The sequence below is a fragment of the Phaenicophaeus curvirostris genome, chromosome Z (assembly GCF_032191515.1).
Source record: "Phaenicophaeus curvirostris isolate KB17595 chromosome Z, BPBGC_Pcur_1.0, whole genome shotgun sequence".
Lineage (NCBI taxonomy): Eukaryota > Metazoa > Chordata > Aves > Cuculiformes > Cuculidae > Phaenicophaeus > Phaenicophaeus curvirostris.
Window position 1 is genome coordinate 76,193,867 of NC_091431.1, and position 17,871 is coordinate 76,211,737.

General features: G+C 50.9%; 1 protein-coding gene across 3 annotated transcripts in view; it reads left to right on the plus strand.

Annotated features, from left to right (window-relative positions):
- Positions 1-744: 744 nt before the first annotated feature.
- Positions 745-17,871, plus strand: part of NEDD4L (NEDD4 like E3 ubiquitin protein ligase) — a 112,322-nt gene continuing 95,195 nt past the window's right edge. The window contains exon 1 of one of the 3 annotated variants that reach the window (XM_069880783.1): positions 745-905. In XM_069880783.1, coding sequence (XP_069736884.1) covers positions 864-905 — 42 coding nt within the window. In that variant the 5' untranslated portion in view covers positions 745-863. The remainder of the gene's footprint in view (positions 906-17,871) is intronic. The other 2 variants (XM_069880784.1, XM_069880785.1) reach the window with 2 other exon arrangements.

Sequence of the window (17,871 nt, forward strand, 5' to 3'; positions counted from 1 at the left end):
GGCTGAGGGACTGAGGGGCATGAGGGGCCGAGGGATTGAGGGGACTGAGGGATTGAGGGGACTGAGGGGCCGAGGGACTGAGGGACGGCTGACAGAGCTGGGGTTGTTTAGCCTTGAGAAGAGGAGGCTGAGGGGACACCTCATTGCTCTCTACAACTACCTGAAAGGAGGTTGTAGAGAGGAGGGTGCTGGGCTCTTCTCCCAAGTGACAGGGGACAGGACGAGAGCGAATGGCCTCAAGTTCCGCCAGGGGAGATTTAGGCTGGACATTAGGAAAAAATTTTTCACAGAAAGGGTCATTGGGCACTGGCAGAGGCTGCCCAGGGAGGTGGTTGAGTCCCCTTCCCTGGAGAGGTTTAAAGGACAGGTGGACGAGGTGCTGAGGGACATGGTTTAGTGTTTGGTAGGAATGGTTGGACTCGATGATCCGGTGGGTCCCTTCCAACCTGGTTATTCTGTGATTCTATGATTCTATGGTTGAGGGGACTGAGGGCCCGAGGGGCTGAGGGATTGAGGGGGCCGAGGGACTGAGGGGCCGAGGTGCTGGGGGCTCGCCCCTCTCCGTGCGGCGTTGCCGCTCCCGCCCGCGGGGGGGCGCGCGCTGCCGCCGCGAGGGGCGGGCGGGGCGGGGTGGGGGTGGTGCTGGGGGAGCCACCGCCCCCGCTTTGTGCCGCTCCCCGCTCGCCCCTCGCGGCGGCCCCGGGCGGCAGCGAAGCCCCGCGCCCCGCCCGCCCTCGGGCCGCCCCGCGCGGGGAGGGGAGCGGAGGGGAGGGCGGTGCCGCCCCCGGCCCTTCCTGCGGGGCAGCGGCGGCGGCACCGGCAGCAGGAGGCGGCGGCTCCCCGGCCCCGGCGGCCCCGGCCCCATGGCGGCGGCGGAGCCGGTGTACGGGCTCTCCGAGGAGGAGGTGGGTGCGGCGGCCCCGGGCGGAGGGCGAGGGCCGGGGCGGGCGGCGGCCCCGGTAGGTTCCCCTCTTCCCAGGCGAACAAAGCGGCGGGCGGGGCGCGATCCCCGGGAGGCACGGCCGCCCCCGGCCCGTGGGCGCTGCCGCCAGGAGGGGCCGCGCTCCGCTGCGGGACGGCGGGATAGCGGCCGCGGGCGCCTTGCTTCCCGGGTGGAATTTTACAGGCGTGAATAATGATAATGATAGTTATAACGCGCTTACATCGCGTTTATGGGACTAAACGCGAGGGACTGTCCGTCAGGCTTTCTTGTACAGAACAAACCGGCGCGGAAAATCCGGCTGTGGGCGCTGCCAGGCGATTCCCTGTCCTATTCCATCCGAGTGGCACCACTCGGGACGGCGGTACCGCTTCATTCCACTGGGAACGCAGGTTCTTTGCCTGGAGCGGGTGCGTTTATCAAGGAGGGGATAAGTCGTAGAATCGTGGAGTGGTTCGGGTTAGAAGGGACCTCAGAGCCCATCCAGTTCCAGCCCGTTGCCACAGCATAGGCAGGGACACCTCCCACTGGATCAGGTTGCTCCAAGCCCTGTCCACTGCTCTGGGCAACCTGGATCAGGGCCTTCACACCCTTGCAGTAAGCAGTTTTCTGCCTGTGTTGGGTTATAAAGCAGTGAGCACTGTATGATTTAAAATGCTGTCTGTGAAGGTAGGTGAGAGAAGAGCACCTTGCAAGAGCCTGAGGCAGCGAGCACAGAATCCGGGGAGGATCCTTTTTTCCTTGGGTTGGTTTCCTGAGCCTTTGTGTGAGGATGAAGGGAGCTGACAGCAGCCGAGGTTGCAGGAGACCCCAAGCAGCTCACTCTGGCCACTCCCATCTCCAGGAACGCTTCTCTGTCGCCCAGCCCTTCGGGTAACATGTGCCACTGCTGAGCTGTCTGGAGTGATCTTGCCTGCTCCCAGAGGGCTGGAGGAGGGAATGGCTGGGCCAGCAAAGTGTGTGGGTCCAGCAGAGGCCCCCCGAAACACTGGGAGGGTGGTGGTTCTGTATGGGAAGATTATGTGGTGGCGAGGATCTTGAGGGAAGGATGATTGCTGCAGTGGCGCTCACATCCACAGCGGTGCCAGCGACCTGTCCTGGCTGTCGTGGTCTAGGTGAGAAGACCTTTATGACTGTCGAGTCCAACTGTAAACCCAACATTGCCAACTCCATTGCTAAACCATGTCCCTCAGCACCACATCCACATGGCTTTTAAAACCCTCCTGGGAAGGGGACTCCACCACTGCCCTGAGCAGACAGCTTGGCAGAACAGGTTGGTGATTGTCTGAAAATAAGACAGGAGGCTACAAGGGAAAAGTGACAGGGTGGGGAAGGGCACAGAGGAGAACACAGGCAGTATTACGCAGCTGGGTGGGCTGGCGTCTAAGTACACCAACGGCCTTCACTGTTGCTGAATCTGGTAAACGTGTGGGCCAAGGAGGGCATGGAAGGAAGAGAATCTCCTGAGAGAGAGTGGCTGTTAAGTGAGCTGCACTAAAGGTGAATCCAAAGAGCAGCTGAGAAAGGCTGGGGTGTTTACAGTTTCGCTGCATGCTGGAAGATGCCTTCCCACTAGCATTGACTTGGGCTTGACTTGGCTGTGTTCTGCAAAGCAGAATCTCCTTGCTGGTCTGAAGAGGCCAGATCAGCTATTTGGGCACATGCAGGCTGTTAATTTTTCTTTGCTGCTCCCTCAGTTTTAAGTAGTTTAGCTTTCTGTTGTGTTCCTTGTGTTCTTATGCACGGCGTTAGATAGGTCTCATATAGGACTGCCTGTACTTGCACGTGTGCTGATTAGAAAAAGCTGTTGTTTAAAGGTAGTTGGACTTGTAATAGCTTTCCATGAAAACAGCAATATCTCTTAAGCATATTTGAGCACAGGCTTAGATGTAAGTGCCAGCAGGCCTGCTTCATGTCTGAAATGAGGCACGTGCTTAAATGTGGCAGGGTTTGTGTCTGCATTAATCTCTGTAACTGGCTGTAATTCCCAGCAGGTATCTTAGCTCTGGACATCTGTTGGGATTCTGTTCCAGCACTCTGATAGGTGCCGAAACACTGGGTAGTGCAGGGATGCACTGAGTCACAGAGAAGAAGCCAACTGCATTGTGCGTAGCCACTTACCGGCTGCGCTACTCCTCAGATGTTGCTTCCATAAATCAGCCTCTCTGTAAATATGAGCTGTAAAAAAAAACTGGTTTAATGTATTAGTTAAAATCAGCTGTAAATCAAAGTCACTTCCTGGGGCTTTCTCACTGATGAAAGCCTGAGTGCTTTCGTGCAACCTTTGGACACCAGTGTATTTAAAAACTCATACGTCTTAGTAGCTTAAAATGGCTTTGCTCCTATGTAGGGCACCTTTCCTCCCAACTGAAGCTGTGTGAAGGTGTGTGAGCCAGCTGTTATTGAATGTTCCTGCTGCTGACAGTGATGGGTCTCCAGTGCTGGCCTCGGGAGTGGAGAGACCAGGAACAAACCTGATACAAAGCGTTCCCCCATCTTCCAGCATTCTTTTGTTCAGGGACCTCCTGAACCATCAAATGCACTGGGATTAGTGGTTTCTCGAGATGACTGCAGTAATCTCATAAGTTTAAATTACATTTTAGTCATTATTTATTTTTCCTTGGAGAAGAAAGGAGATGATATCTCCTTTGGTGCAGTGCAGCTCTCATTCGTTTCAGTTAAGAGTCATGGAGTTGAATGTGGCTCCAGTTTCCACCTTTACCCTTCCCTTTCTTCATGTGCTTGGGTGGAAGGAAGACTTGAAGCTTCTTGTATTCATTTGGTTGAATAAATCACATGTCTTCAGAGAGAGACCTTGGAAGAAAAAGTATCCTTCTATATTTTAAAGCATAGGCAAAAAAGAGGTTGGTGTGTGGAACTGTGCTCTTCAATTCCAGCATTCTTTTTCTTTCAAGTTCTGTTCAGCCTCTGTGAGCGGTGACTGAATAAACTGAAATGACCGGCTTCCCACTGCGGTGACATTTTGTCAGGCATTAGGAATTGTCAAAAAGGAACTCATGTTCATGAAAATATCTTGGTGCATGCGAGATAATTGCCTGTGCCTTAAAATAAATAGCTCTGGATAGAGTTACTGCAGCTTAGCCTTTTGTTTTCCTCCTAGCTGTTGTGTGCTGGGCGAAGCTTGTTTGTGGGAATGAATCCTGAAGGATTCAGGACCTGAAGAGCCTCTCACACTCCACTTGTACTGGTTTGCTCTTTTGGTAAATACAAGCAAATCCAATTTTCCTGTGTGATGGAAATGGTACCTGCAGATGGGATGGATCCCTGTACAGCACAGGCTCAGCTGAACACCAGGGTAAGGAATAGAAACCAGATCTGCTGTGGTGATGTCAGGGTGAAGTACAGCTTGACCAGGAGGTGGTGGGGAATATAGCTATGATGTTTTGGATAAACTGAATGTTTCTGTTCAAACTGGGGTGTATGGGAGTTGGCTTTTTGGTTTACATGTTCCTGATGGATTTTTTGATCTGGAATGATCTCCTCTGGGAGTATATGGTTCCCTGTACTTGAATGTTGCGCTAGTGAAGCTCACCTGAGTTGATGCTGTCCGTGAGATCGGGCTGTGAAGGCTTCCAAAGGAACATGGTATCACCCCACTTCCCCGTTAAATTGATTTATTGCTGACTGGGGCTCTGGTTTGTCCTCCCCTCCTTGACTGAATGACAAAGCAGTGACGTAGCAGAGTTTGCCATCGCATTTCTCCACTTGCCATTTGAAGCCAACCATCAGTTTTCAAAGCAAATGTGATGGTGAACTGTTGGGGAGGCGTCTGTGCTCTAGTTGTTTGTAGTTAACTAAGGCAGTGTTTCCTGATTTGTTGCCTGGTGGTAAAACTGTCTCTTGGTGCGCTGCAGGAGAAGCCAGGTCCCCTCGTGAATTTATTCCTGGTGCAGGGAGCTGTGGCACCAGAGGAGTGCCAGCTGTGTGACCGTGGCAGTGCTGCGGTTGGTGTGCTGGAGGAGCAGCTGGTGGGCAGTCTGGTTCCTTGTCAAATTCTGCCTGGGCTTGGCTGTGAGGGAAAGCGGGCAGAGCAGCACCAGGGGCCAGCCTGCCTCTGGGTGCATCTTCGACCTCCAGGTGCATCTGCCACCTCTGGCTCAGTCCGCTGCTGATGAGACTTTTATGTAGAAACTACCTGGAGCTCCTGAGTACTTGTGAGCTGCGTTGTGAGCACAGGCTCTTTAAAAGTGAACACAGTTTGTTTCTGCGCTGAATCCCCTGGTTACGTAAAAGCACAACTCTGGTTGGCATCCGAGCAGGGCCTCCCTTGGCCACAGATACCATGCGATATCTCAGCGATGGGCAATATGAAATAGTCACTTTTTATTGACTTTTTAAATGGAGAAACAATATCTGAATGGGTTTTATAGAGTCAAAGTGCATTGCCTTCCCAGGGGCAGTGCGTAAAACTTAGTGATAATGAGGAAGTCCTGCTAAGGAAGCCTTTCATAAGTGAAAGGGCTTGTGTGGCTACTTGTACAAAATGAAGAGGCTGTGGTTCTCAGCAGTTCAATAGATTTTTATGAAAGCTTGCATTTTAAACCTGCTTTTATTTGAGTTGCCAGCATATTGGGGCCACTAATACTAGTACTAAGTAAGTTTTGGTTTTAATGTAAAATTAATGTAAAGACATTTAATCATAGAGTCATGGAACCATTGAGGTTAGAAAAGCCCTTTCAGCTCATCCAGTCCAACTGTCAGCCCAACCCCATCGTTCCTGCAAAACCCTGTCCTCAAGTGCCACGGCTGTGTAGTTTTTGAACCCCTCCGCAGATGGCGACTCCCCCACTGCTCTGGGCAGCCTCTGCCAGGGCTTCACCGGTCTGTCAATGGAAGAATTGTTCCTAATGTCCAATCTGAACCTCCGCTGGTGCAACTTGATGCCATTTCCTCTCATCCTGTCGCTGCTTCCTTGGGAGAAGAGTCCAAGCACCACCTCACCACAACCTCCTTACAGGGAGCTGTAGATGATTTGTGTTAAACTGTGGGTTTGAGGGAATGAGGAAACTTTAGTTCTCCCTGTGCCCTCGTTCAGTGAGAGCTCTGTCTCTCTTGTGAGGCACAAAGGTGGGTTTACATCCCATGAAAGGCAGGGCTGCAGGTGGCTCAGCTGTTGCTTCTGTTGCTTCCAAACTGCTGGGAAGGGACGGTGACGTCCTGTTGGGTTTTGTGTTTTCAGGCTCCCTGTTATGGGCTGGCCATTGGAGGGCACTGTGTGATGGTAAATAGGAACTGCAGATCATCAGCTCTTTTAGCAGAGATCCCATTTTCCTGGGACATAAACGTGGACCAGGAGCCCCACAGCTCCTGAGCCAGTTCATTCCACTGCCACAGCCACCTTCTCAGCCTCGGAACATAGGTTCCTCAGGAGTTATGGTTCATCAGCCTCCAAAAGGGGCTTTATGCTCTTCTTTGAAAGCATATCCAGGTGTGATAGGAGTGCCAAATGAGCTTACCTTTTAGGAGGGAATAACATCCCTACCTCGGGATGCTGTGGGAAGGAAGAGTGTGCTGCTGCAGCTTCCAGGTTGGAGCTGTGCCTTCAGTCAAGGAGAGGTTTGAAGGGTTAGAAGATTTATCCTTCTAAACAAAATACTGCTTGTTATGCATGATGGACGATCTCCACGGTGCTGTGGGATCCTGAGGCCCCATCAGAGGCTGTGGGACTCGTGCTGTTCTCTTTGTTCATCTCACACTTGTGAGTGATGCTGGATGAGGCCGAAACAAGGCATCTGCTGGGGGGCTCCATGTGGTGGCTGTGTTCATGCTGCAGGATTGAATGGAGATGCTGCTGCTTGGCAGCTCACTGCTTTCAACCGGAGCAGGCTGAACAGGCATTCTCTTAGTCCCAGGGGATTAGATGGGGCCAAGACCTCTTGCTTTATTAAACTCTGTGGCATAGAAACTGGGCTGGAAACCTCGAGGCCTTCTGGTAGTGGTGAGGGGTGGATTACCTGACAGCTCCAGTCAATAAAACATCATGGATGCGGTACAACCTGCAGGAGTGGGTTGGTTTATTACGGCTTTGTCAGTTCTGGTGTCAGTGAACAGAGAAAATCTCACTAATGCTCATGAACTTTTCCATCTTTTGCTTTCAGAGCTCCTTCCTCTCCAATGTTGGGTTTAATTGCGGTGAATAAGACCAGGAGAAGTAGCGGCCAGCTCTGCCCGCTTTGAGAGAGAAATGGTGTGGAACCTTGTAAACACTCTTATTACCGTTTTGTGAAAAGGCAGCGGCCAGTTGGGCAACTTCTCCCTGGGAGAAAGGAATGTGGTTTTACTGCTGCCCTGCTCAGCTACTGCCATTTCATTATTGAAACCTGCCAGGCATTTCGCCTTATGGCTGCAGCAGCACTGTCACCCTCAGAAGTGTTTAACCCACTGCCACTCTGTGAGGCTCTTTCATTGCGAAGGTCCTAATGCTAGAGTGCTCCCTTCCCCTGCTCCCTGTCTTTTCTTCTCCCCTCCCATAAAGGAGGAAGAAAAACAAAACCTTGAAAAAGAATTGCTTTCGGCAAAGCAGCAGTTAATAAGTAATTCAGTTTAAACTGGAGATATGGTTGAGTTGCACAGGCCTGGAAGCTCACTGCAGTTAAAATAGTTTTAGAAACCCCACTAAAAGAACCCGACACCTCAACAAAACAAATCCATAGACTGGATTCTTGAAGTATAAAATGTCTGTCTTGCAGGTGAGGTCTTGGCTGGGCAGCAAACTTAACATGGATATTTGTAATTATTCACTTTTTCTGCCCTCTCTTCTTTTCACCTGAACTCCCGTGTGCTGACAGGGTGTAGATACTTCAGAATACTGATTTCTGGGAATTTCGAACCTTGCCTGTAATTAAAATGGAGATCTGGAACTCTGACAACGCTGCAGGATCTGAGGAGTGACTATGACGTTATATATGTGTGGCCGTGGCGCTTGGGGGCATAGTCAGCAGGAGGGAGTTGGGCTGATGGTTGGACTGGAGGAGTTTAGAAGGCTTTTCCAACCTTCCTGATTCCATGGATCTGTGAATGAGCCATGCTTTGCAGTGAAACTTTTTTGTGCCTAACTGCCTGGATTCATGTTGCTTTATCTATTGGAGTCATGCCAACGCAAGACAGGTTTTCTGGTTTTAATGTAGTCTCTCTGCTGGAGAAGAGCAGAATTCTTCGGAACAGTATGCAGTGATGCTGTCCTCTCATCTTTGGCAGTTCCTAGTCTGGATTAATTCTGGCTTGAAGGTGGAAGTCTGTTCATGTAATCCGTGCTTTGCTGTGTGTGTCTGTAATTGAAAGTAGTTCGAAGTCATCTTCTTTTTAAGGCTCTTCATGTAGGTGATCACACAGTGTCCATGGCAGGGTTTGGGAGAGATGGGAGCAATAAGTAACTCAGTAGATGGCATCCCGGAATGAATTTCTCATCGGCTGTCTGTTTGGTAACTGGCGTGGTAGGGAAAACTCGGCTTCCAGCCTCTTCCTGGTGTGACCAGATGTGAGTTGTTGAGCACTGAAATCTTTGGTTGGTATCTGTGTGCCTGTAAGGTGGTCATCACTGCTCCGGTGGTGCTTTACTCTTCCACTCCCCTGTGCCCAGGGGGCCAGTTGTGTTGCGTTTGAGGTCTGTGGCAGATAAAGAAGCATTTGGTCTTCAAGGAATAAAGCGATCTGAAAGATAAACTTAATAGCAAGAGAGAAGGTTTTGAGGAGGAGAGGTTTTGGGTTGGAGGGGGGACAGCCGAAGTAATTGTTTTGGTTTTGTGCTTGTTTGCAGTCCTCCTCTATCGATTTACTGCGCTTCTCAGAGAAGAGAGGGTATCAGGTCTCCCTTGTGCCAGGGAGTAACTTGCGTAAGGTGTCATTGGCTCCTGAAATAAATCAACCACAGTATTTAACTTTTTAATAATTGAGGGATCACAACAGAGATGTTGCTTCACATTCCCAGTAAGTGATTTTTCTCGCTGAGCATCCGCCAGGCCTCTTGAGCTGTTGGAGTGTCTGTGTGGAGTCTTGCTTCACTTGGGGACATGATTTAGCAGGCACTGTGGGGTTGGGTTGGCAGTTGGACTGGGTGAGCCCAGAGGGCTTTTCCAACTTTAATGATTCCATGATTCACTTCTGCTAAATGACAGCAGAGGCCTGACCTTGTTGTCTGTTTGAACAAACTTAGTCAATGACTATTTATTTTTTTCAAAAAATTCTTGGCTGGTTTTATAAGTTTTGCCCCCAGGTAGTGAGAAGATGTTCTGGGCAGCGCGTCATGGAAACTGTCGTCTTGCAGTCATTGGGTCCTGACTCTGCAGTGTACGAAAAGAAATCACAGTAACTGAAAAACCCCAAATGAAAATGAAAGAGTGCCTTTCTGTTATAAACAGATGCCTTGTTGTCTTGGTTTTGCATTCTGGTTCTGCCTCTTGAGAGGTTCCTGAGCCCAAAGGCCCCAGAACCCAGGAGGTGACACTGTTTGGATGTTGCAGGTGTTTGCCTACATCATTTTCTCCTCAGAGCTTGCTTTTAATCAGTATGGGGAGCCATTTGCTTGTCCAGCTGTACTTTTGACTGGTGTTCCTACACCTATGAGTCAAAGGATGCCTTTTGATCTCCTTTGGTTCTCCATATCTGTATGTACACTCCCTTAAGTAACACAGATCTCTGGAACTTCCATTGGGAAAGGCCAGCAGATCGTCTGGCTCAGTAACAGCATGGCAGTGTCTGTCCCTGAGGCCATGGAAGCGGCAGGCTGTTCTTGGCTTGACCTCGGACGTGAATGGTGGGCCTAGGTCTGCTCTGTAACAAGGTGAGCAGGTGGTTTCCCTGGGTGCTGCTGCTCTGCCGTCTGCCAAGCAGAGCTGGGTTAGCTCGGCAGCTTTTGATTGGGATTGCTGGAAAGCTGCTGTTGTTGGTCAGCTGCTCAGAAAACCACAGTGCTTGGAGATGTGTGTGGTGCTTCTTGCGAGGTTTCCACATGTGGCCTTGCAGGAGATCTTTGAAAAATTGTAGAATGGTTTGGGTTGGAAGGTACCTCAAAGTCCATCCAGTTCCAACCCCCCTGCCATGGTCAGGGACATCTCCCACTGGAGCAGGGGGCTCAAAGCCCCATTCAGCCTGGCCTTTAACACCTCCAGGGATGGGGCAGCCACCACTTTCCTGGGCAGCCTGTGCCAGTGCCTCACCCAACCTCACACGAAGACATTCCTTCCCAAGATCTCATCTCAGTCCTCCCTTCTTTCAGCTTAAAACCGCTCCTGTTTGTCCTATCCCTGCACTCCTTGATCAAGGGCCCCTCCCCAGCTTTCCTGGAGACCCTTTCAGTACTGGAAGGGTTCTATAAGGTGACCCCTGAGCCTTCTCTTCTTGCACTGTCTCTCTCTGCCTGTCTTCGTATGGGAGGTGCTCCAGCCCTCGGATCATCCTTGTGGCCCAGTATCGTAGCTCTGTGCCTAGTGCAGAAGGACGCAGTCTTCACAGGCTCTGGTGCAGAAGGGAGGTGTCAGGCATTGTGGGGGAAAGGAGGAGACCAGGCGGTGGCTGTCAGTGATGGAGGTAGCCTAGGTATCTGGAAATAAAGCTGGACTGGCTGCTTCTGTAAGAGGTTTTCGCCCAGGGTACTAAAAGGAACTGAAATCTGGATTCAAGGCTTTGGTAAGATCCAGTGGATTGCCCACTGTGCCTCCGCCATCGCCCTGGTTTCCTGGTGCAGCTCGGGAGGCTCGGTGGGCTGTGGAGCTCCAGGAGGTGCTCATCTCCTCACCACCTGTGAGTCCTGACCTGCTAGGTGGCTGAGCATCAGGGGCTGTGCCCCTGTGTTGAGGGGCTGCAGGTGCCTGGTGATGGCTCCTTGTGCAGCTGATACTCATCCAGTGGATTTGTGCTGCTGGAAGGGAGGTGCTGCTTTGGCTTCTGGAACCTTCCCTGAGCTGCTGATTGCTGATTGCAGGCAGCTGCCAATCTCTTTGGGCTGTTGAGTTGCAGAAGCTGCCTACTAGTCGTGAGGGGCAGAAGGATATGGAGGAGCTGCTGGGGCAGTGGGCATGTGAAGGGAGGCCAGGGCTGTTTGGTGGCCATGAACTATTGAGTCAGCTGTTTGCATCCCACAAATCCCAAGCTTTGGTTGGGATCCTGACCCCAGTGGAATCTGTGGTAAGTCTATCTACAAACAGCTTACCTGGAACTTTTTGGAAACATGAAAGGGCTGGATTTGCTAGCAAAAGTGAGTGGGGAGGAGGAAGGTTTCTGGAGTTGTGGTGAGAGGGACGCACAGAGTGTGGACAGAAGTCTTTGTGTCATTGGGCTCTCCTCCTGGGCACTGTTTGAAATGCAGTCAGTGCTGAAGCTAACACATAAGTGGCTCCACAGGTGGACACCTAAGTGATGGTAACCTTCCCCACTGTCCCTGGAATGCTGGCTGAGGAGGGCAGGGCGTGGTGAGCAGAGAAGCTGAGTGCCTGCCGTGTGTACCATAGTGGGGGAGAATCTCTGCTGTGCCGACTGCAGATCTGCACGGGCAGCTCTACCAAGTGCCACCCCTAGCACAAGGAAAACCTTAAAACACTCCAAGTTCTTAGCGTCTAGAGATTTTGGGGTGGCTTTCCAAGTGTTCATAGTTTTTCTTATTGGAGCGACAGAAATGAAGCATTGTGTACGTGTTTTTAAGGAGGATGTCAGCACTGTCCGTTATGTTGTACGGAGTAGGGAATTGTACCGTTTTAGTAGCTGCAAATACATTTAAACCAGGCAGGAACCCTCTAGGCATTGGGGAGGTGGAATTGCTTTTATAAACCTGTGGAAACTTCTGGGATTTCAAGTTGCCAGCTCAACAGTCACCTCTTTCTCCTTCTTAGGAGAGTTCACTAGCTGTCACAAAATGGTTGCTCTCAAGATGTGATTTACTCTGTAGCTGAGCAAAATGAACACCTCGTACAACTGAAGTGGGGAGGCTGGGTGGCTTTGCCTTCCCTTCCCCTCATCCCTTCCTTGGCTTCAGCTGTGATCCCACCCTGCTCATTGTGCTGGCATCCTGCTGGTAGCAAAGTGAATGGATACAGTTCAGCCACAGAGTATTGGAAATCGTTTCTGGTTTAGGACAGGTTGGCTTTGTGCCATTCCTGTGGGTTAAATTTGCCCACTATGCAGTCCTGAGGTTGTCCTGGATAAGGGGCGGAGGTGTGTGATGGGAAGGGTGTCAAAAGGACTTCTATTTTTTCCCTTGCTCTGTGCTTTGTTTTGGTTCCATCTGGTCAGGTCTTATCACTTAATATTTTATTCCTCGTTTCCGGGCTCTATAGAAGAATAGCTCACTCATGGAGGTCAGGTAGGCAACAATAAACACAACACTGCAAATTCCTGCACCGGTTCAGCTGGATTCTGGATGGATAATGCCTGCTCCTGCAGCCTTGGTCTGAGCAGGCACTTCCTCTTCCTGTTCCCTACACAAGGGAGCGTTGCGATTTCCTCTTCCCCAATAAGGTGGGTTGGTCTCCATCTTGTGACACGCCTGTGTCCTGATCATGTCCTTCATGGTGATGTACTGGCACTCACTTAGCAGTGGATTGTTAGCACAGTAAGGAGGATGAGTCTTTGTTTCTGTCTTCTCCACTGGCACCTCCCTGCCTCTCAACCTCCTCCTACTCAGCAGGCGGACTGTCTCCTGCTGTGCTGTCATCTCCTGGGCTGGTCCTCATGCTAGCTCATGCCCACAGTTCTGGTACCAGTCCTCTTCAAACAGTAGCGGTTGGTAAGAGGGTCATCAGGGACGAGTCCAAGAGCATTCCCATTGAGAACTACGTATCCCTAGGGTATCGGTGGCCTGATGAACCATGGGCTTTTCTCCTTCCTTACAAGCCTCTCTCTGCTTGTGACTATAACCAGGTGTTAACTTATCAGTAGTCATAGAACAGTTTGAGTTGGAAGGGACCTTAAATCCATCCAGTTCCACCCCCTTACCACTGGCAGGAACACCACGCATTGGATCAGATTGCTCTATGCCCCATTCAGCCCGACCTGGAACACCTCCAGGGATGCTGCAGCTTCAACTCCTCTGGGCAACCTGGGCCAGGGCCTCCCCACCCTCACAGGAAAACATTTCTAAGTAAAATCTAAGCTCATGTTTTCTCTCCTGATTTGAGGATGCAATTCCTTTTGTACCTAATTCAGTTCAAAGCCTGGCTGCCCCCACCAGGGTGGTGGCTGTGCTTTTCCTGACCCCTGGGAAGGGAGAGGTGGGTGTAGAGAGGACCAAGCAGACCTCCTTCTCCTGTGCGTACCGGTCTTGCTGGGTCTGTCTGGAGATGAGGATGGATCACTGTCTTCTGGGGACGTCCTGCAGTGGTGTCTGTGGTCACACGGAGTGAGGCTATGCAGTCAGGGTTTGGTTTTGTCATAGCAGTTTCTGTTGTAGGTTAAAAATCCAGTGGGAGCTAGACAGTTGGGAAGTGGTTCCCAGCTGGGTGCGGATTACAAGGTGAGGTCACTTGCCACCAGGTACCAGTGTGCAGGATCCTGGGAAGAGCCCCTTCTGGAAGCTGTCAGAGCCATGGGTCCTTCCTAACAGCTAATGAACAGCCTCAAATTCTCAGAGTTACAATGGCGAATGTTGTAACTGAGGTGTTTTCGGGTCTTGTGGAGATGTTCTGATACCATGTGCCTACCTATGTCACCTTTTTCTTTAGAATATTTTCTAAAATTGATGTTGGAACTGGTGTGTATTTTACAGCACTTGAGTCCTGTGTTTTGGTTTGTTATTAAAGAAACACTTCTGACACTTGGATTGATTTAGCAAAATCTAAATGAAACATCACTCAGTGCAGGTACCATAACCGTGTGAGTGTGTTCTGTGCTGCTGGCCCAGCCGCAGTGCGTGGCGTGCCCTGACACGTCCATGCCCTGCGAGGGCCCGAGTTGCTGTTTCAGATTCCTAAGACTTGCATAAGAGGCAAAACCACTGACCTGTGCCCAACCCTGGGTGAGAGGGAGCTCGGAGGGCAGTACTGAGGTGGGGGCTGCAAGCTCCAGTGCATGAGGGACGTCCTTAGGCACCATGCCCACCCTTGGGTTTGGCACCGTGGGCTCTGTCCTGCAAACACCAGGTCTGCAGCATTTGGAAAATGGAATTAGGGATCTCAGAGCGGTGGAACTCTGCAGGCTGGAACACCCATGCCGATAGTTTGATAACGCAGGAATGCACTGTGTGTCATGGCTGGTGTTGCTGTGGAAACCTGGCTTTAGCAGTGGTTGGTTTCAGTGTGTGTAAGGCTCGGCATCCTGATGTTTATCAGGGAGGTGAGGCAGTACTGCGGCTGCACTCTGCCGGCATGGAGTTGTGTGCTGGGGCTGGTTGGCATCGGGGCTGTTACACCACTGCTGCTGAGTCTGACCCGAGGGAGCTCCTGTCAAGAGGCCAGATGGTCTCTGGATGTGTTCTGGGGCTGGCTTTGCTCTCCATAGTGCCTTCTCCAGTTCCTGGGGCTATCCCAGGGCTGGGGCCTTCGCCCTGTGCCTCTGGGTGGCATGGGGCCAGCAGAGGTCGCTGGCTAGGGAGCTCCTTCTTGCCCTGCAGCGCCCTTCTCCAACAGTGGCCCTGGCTGCCTTGGTGAGGACTGGTCGTGTGGGGAAGAATCAACCACAAGGAACACGTGCGAGTTGTTGTTCTATTCCCTGTAAGTGTGGTACTCCTGAAAGTCCCGGACCTCTGTGTGGAACCAGCTGTCCACAGCTTTCACCTGGTCTCCCTGTTTTTTAGTTGCTAGGGCGTTTGTGCAGGTCTTGTGTTTGCCTAGCAGCAGCCTTCCTCAGTTCGAGACATTGCCTGTTTTTCTTCCCGACAGGTATCACATTCCTATTACCTGTGAGAGTAACCAGCTGCACTTCTCTGCTCCGTGTCACTGGGGCCTGGTGTTCAATACGGAGTTACAAACAAGGCGGGAAGAGGGAGTGTGTCTGTGCTGCTAAGGGCAGGTGCAGTGCTTGACATTGGGACTTCGTGTCTGGTCTCCAGTTGCAATCCGTGCTCTTTGTCTTCTTGTTTAAAGGTGGTATCCATTGTGCTTCTCGGGAAAGGCTGGAGCCCTTCTCCACTGTTAAGCTGCCCATTAATGTCAGTCAGTCCTTAGACTGAAATGTACTCGCTGTTCTGACTCCGAAGCTTGTTCTCTTTGAACAAGCAAGAGTCTTCCAGTCAAACAGAGGCATGGATGCCAGTAGTGACCTGCACTGGGCAACTGCCTTAGGAGGGTTTAGTGATTGATGGGAACGGTTGGACTTGATGATCCAGTGGGTCTTTTCCAACCTAGTGATTCTGTGATCCCACGAGATCAGGGTGCTCCAAGCCCTGTCCAGCCTGGCCTGGAACACTTCCAGGGATGAGGCAGCCACAACTATTCTGAGTAACCTGGGCCAGGGCCTCCCCAGCCTCACAGGAAAACATTTCTTCCCAAGATCTCATCTCAATCTCCCCTATTTCAGCTTAAAACTGTTTCCCCTTGCCCTATCCCTGCACTCCCAGATCAAGAGCCCCTCCCCAGCTTCCCTGGAGCCCCTTTGTATACTCGAAGCTGCTCAAGGTCTCCCCAGACTCTTCTCGTCTCCAGGCTGAGCAAGCCCAAGCTGTGTTGTCACCCATCTCTCTGTGTTGCGTTAGCCAATCCATCCATGGAGCTCCCTCGTGACTGAACACACAGGGTAAAACACTGCCTCTTCTCTTCTTTCAGCGTTCAAAGTTCATTTGTCTTTTGAAATACTGCCTGCAAAACACAGCCTCAGCTGAATTTCCTCATGTTTGTGGGGGTTTTGTGAAAAAGCCAAACGTTTGACATGATGTTCAGATATTTCCTTGGCTGAACTTCGGCGGTTGCTGTGAGCTGTACGTGTTGTTGGAAATCTTGCAGGCAGAGAGAGGGCATTTTGAGTGAGCACACAGCATTCAGTAATGTTCCCTGTGGCGCCTGCAGGAGAGCTGAGCCCAGAAGGCTTTGTAAATGGGCTTTGACTTGGTACTGTCTTCACAGTCCTTCGTGGTGGCATCTCTGAATGTGCTACAGCCACATTCCCTTCTGTACCGATAGCTCCAGGTTTAATCTAAGGCCGTGGGTTTGTTGCTGCCCATTCCTTTGGGCCGGAACTTACAGCTGCTTTTAGTTAGATTTGAGTAAGCGTGGTGGGGGGAGAGAAGAGATGGAGGGATGGGTTTATGTGGTGTGCCTTGTGGCACTGCTGGTGCTCGTCAGCTTTGCCTGATGCTCCCTACTGACTGATTTAGCACTTGGCTTGGTGTCAAAAGTTCCTGACCAGTGTTTTCTGGAGCTCTTACCTCATCCTCTGGGGGGATTTTGCTTTGTTCGATATGAACAGCTGTGATATCAAGTTTGGTACAGGCCAAATAAAGTCACATAAAATGGAGATGTGACCCTGAGGGACAGGGTTTAGTGGTGGTGCAGGCACTGTTGGGTTCCTGGTTGGACTCAGTGATTTTAAAGGTCTTTCCCAATCTAAATGATTCCGTGATTCTGTCTGAAGCTGTATATGGATTTTAAATTTGTGTTCTCCTGAGAGTTTCTGTTGCTGTACACCATTGACTATCACATTTGTTTGTTGTCTTGGAAAAAATCTCCCCTCCTTGATTCTTGATGTTTCTGCCTGAGCCCTCTAACAGGAAAGGGCTTCGTGGTATGAGCAGCATGCCCTTTGCCACCAGCTCTGGCTCAGCTCCCCGTGCCATCTGGCTGGTGAGCTCTGGGAGAAAGGTCCTATGCTCCGGGACAAGGTCAGGGTTAGTCTGACACTGCTGCATCTAAACCGATGAGCCAAGATATTAATGGTTACGAAGATGGCTTGTGTTTGGGATTGCAAGTGGCTGAGGTTGTTCTGGCTGAGGAAACCAAGCTGAAACCTTGAGTCTTGAAACCTTTATATGGGTTGCATAGTTTGAGGACTGCAACCAGTTGTAGTGAAGGAATTGCTGTGAGTGCCACAGTACTAGGAAGTATGAGGGAGGGACCTCAAAGCCGGTCCAGTTCCAACCCCCTGCCATGGGCAGGGGCACCTCCCACTGGATCAGGCTTCTCCAAGCCCTGTGCAATCTGGCCTTGAACACTTCCAGGGATGGGGCAGCCTCCGCTGTGGATGGAGCAGAAGCTGTTCAGCTGCCTTGTGACTCAGGGAATTCTGAATTGCCGTGCCCTCTGCTCCCATCTCTTTCAGGTTCTTGCAAGAACACACATCTGCGCTTCTTGGGCCGAGGTCCTGCTCTGGCAGAATGAATGTCTGACCTTAGTACAGATCTTCTGCCACACAGTGGTTTTGAATGTGGCTTTTGTCGAGCTGTGGTTCACATCCCGAGTGCCTGGCAGAACACAAAGTCCATCCTTTGTTCTATAATGAGTGTTGAAGATTTTAATGAGCGTTTCTCCATCTCATCTAGTGCTGTTTAGGGGACAAGTGGCTGAGCTGACCTCTGAGCATGGGCCAGCAACAATCCCTTCATTTATGGGGTCTCAGAAATTATGCACGAGTTCCCTCTGAGCAATTAACTAAAAAACCAAACCAAACTAAACCTCTCAAACCTAACCTCCCCCAGGCATCCCACCCTTGCTATGTGTGCAGGAATTACTGTGTAAACAAACAGAAAAGTTCTTTGTATCACTGTATTTTTTTTCATGTGGGTCTCTCTTTCCGATGTGAAAAAGATGAGCAGATTCCATTAAAGGAAAAAAGAAAAAAAAAAAGCCTTGGATATGAACATCGTTTCTGTGTTTAAACAGAGCTGCCGGTGGGTCCTGGTACCTGGCTCTAAACGTGCTACCCCTTGCTGAGGAGTGTACGGACCAGTGAATGCTGGCATGCGCTGCACTTGGATAATTTAATTTAGAACCCCATGGTAAAGCCTTTGTTATCTGTCTGACAAGTACTTCTCCTCCAGGCTGAAGCGATGTGGT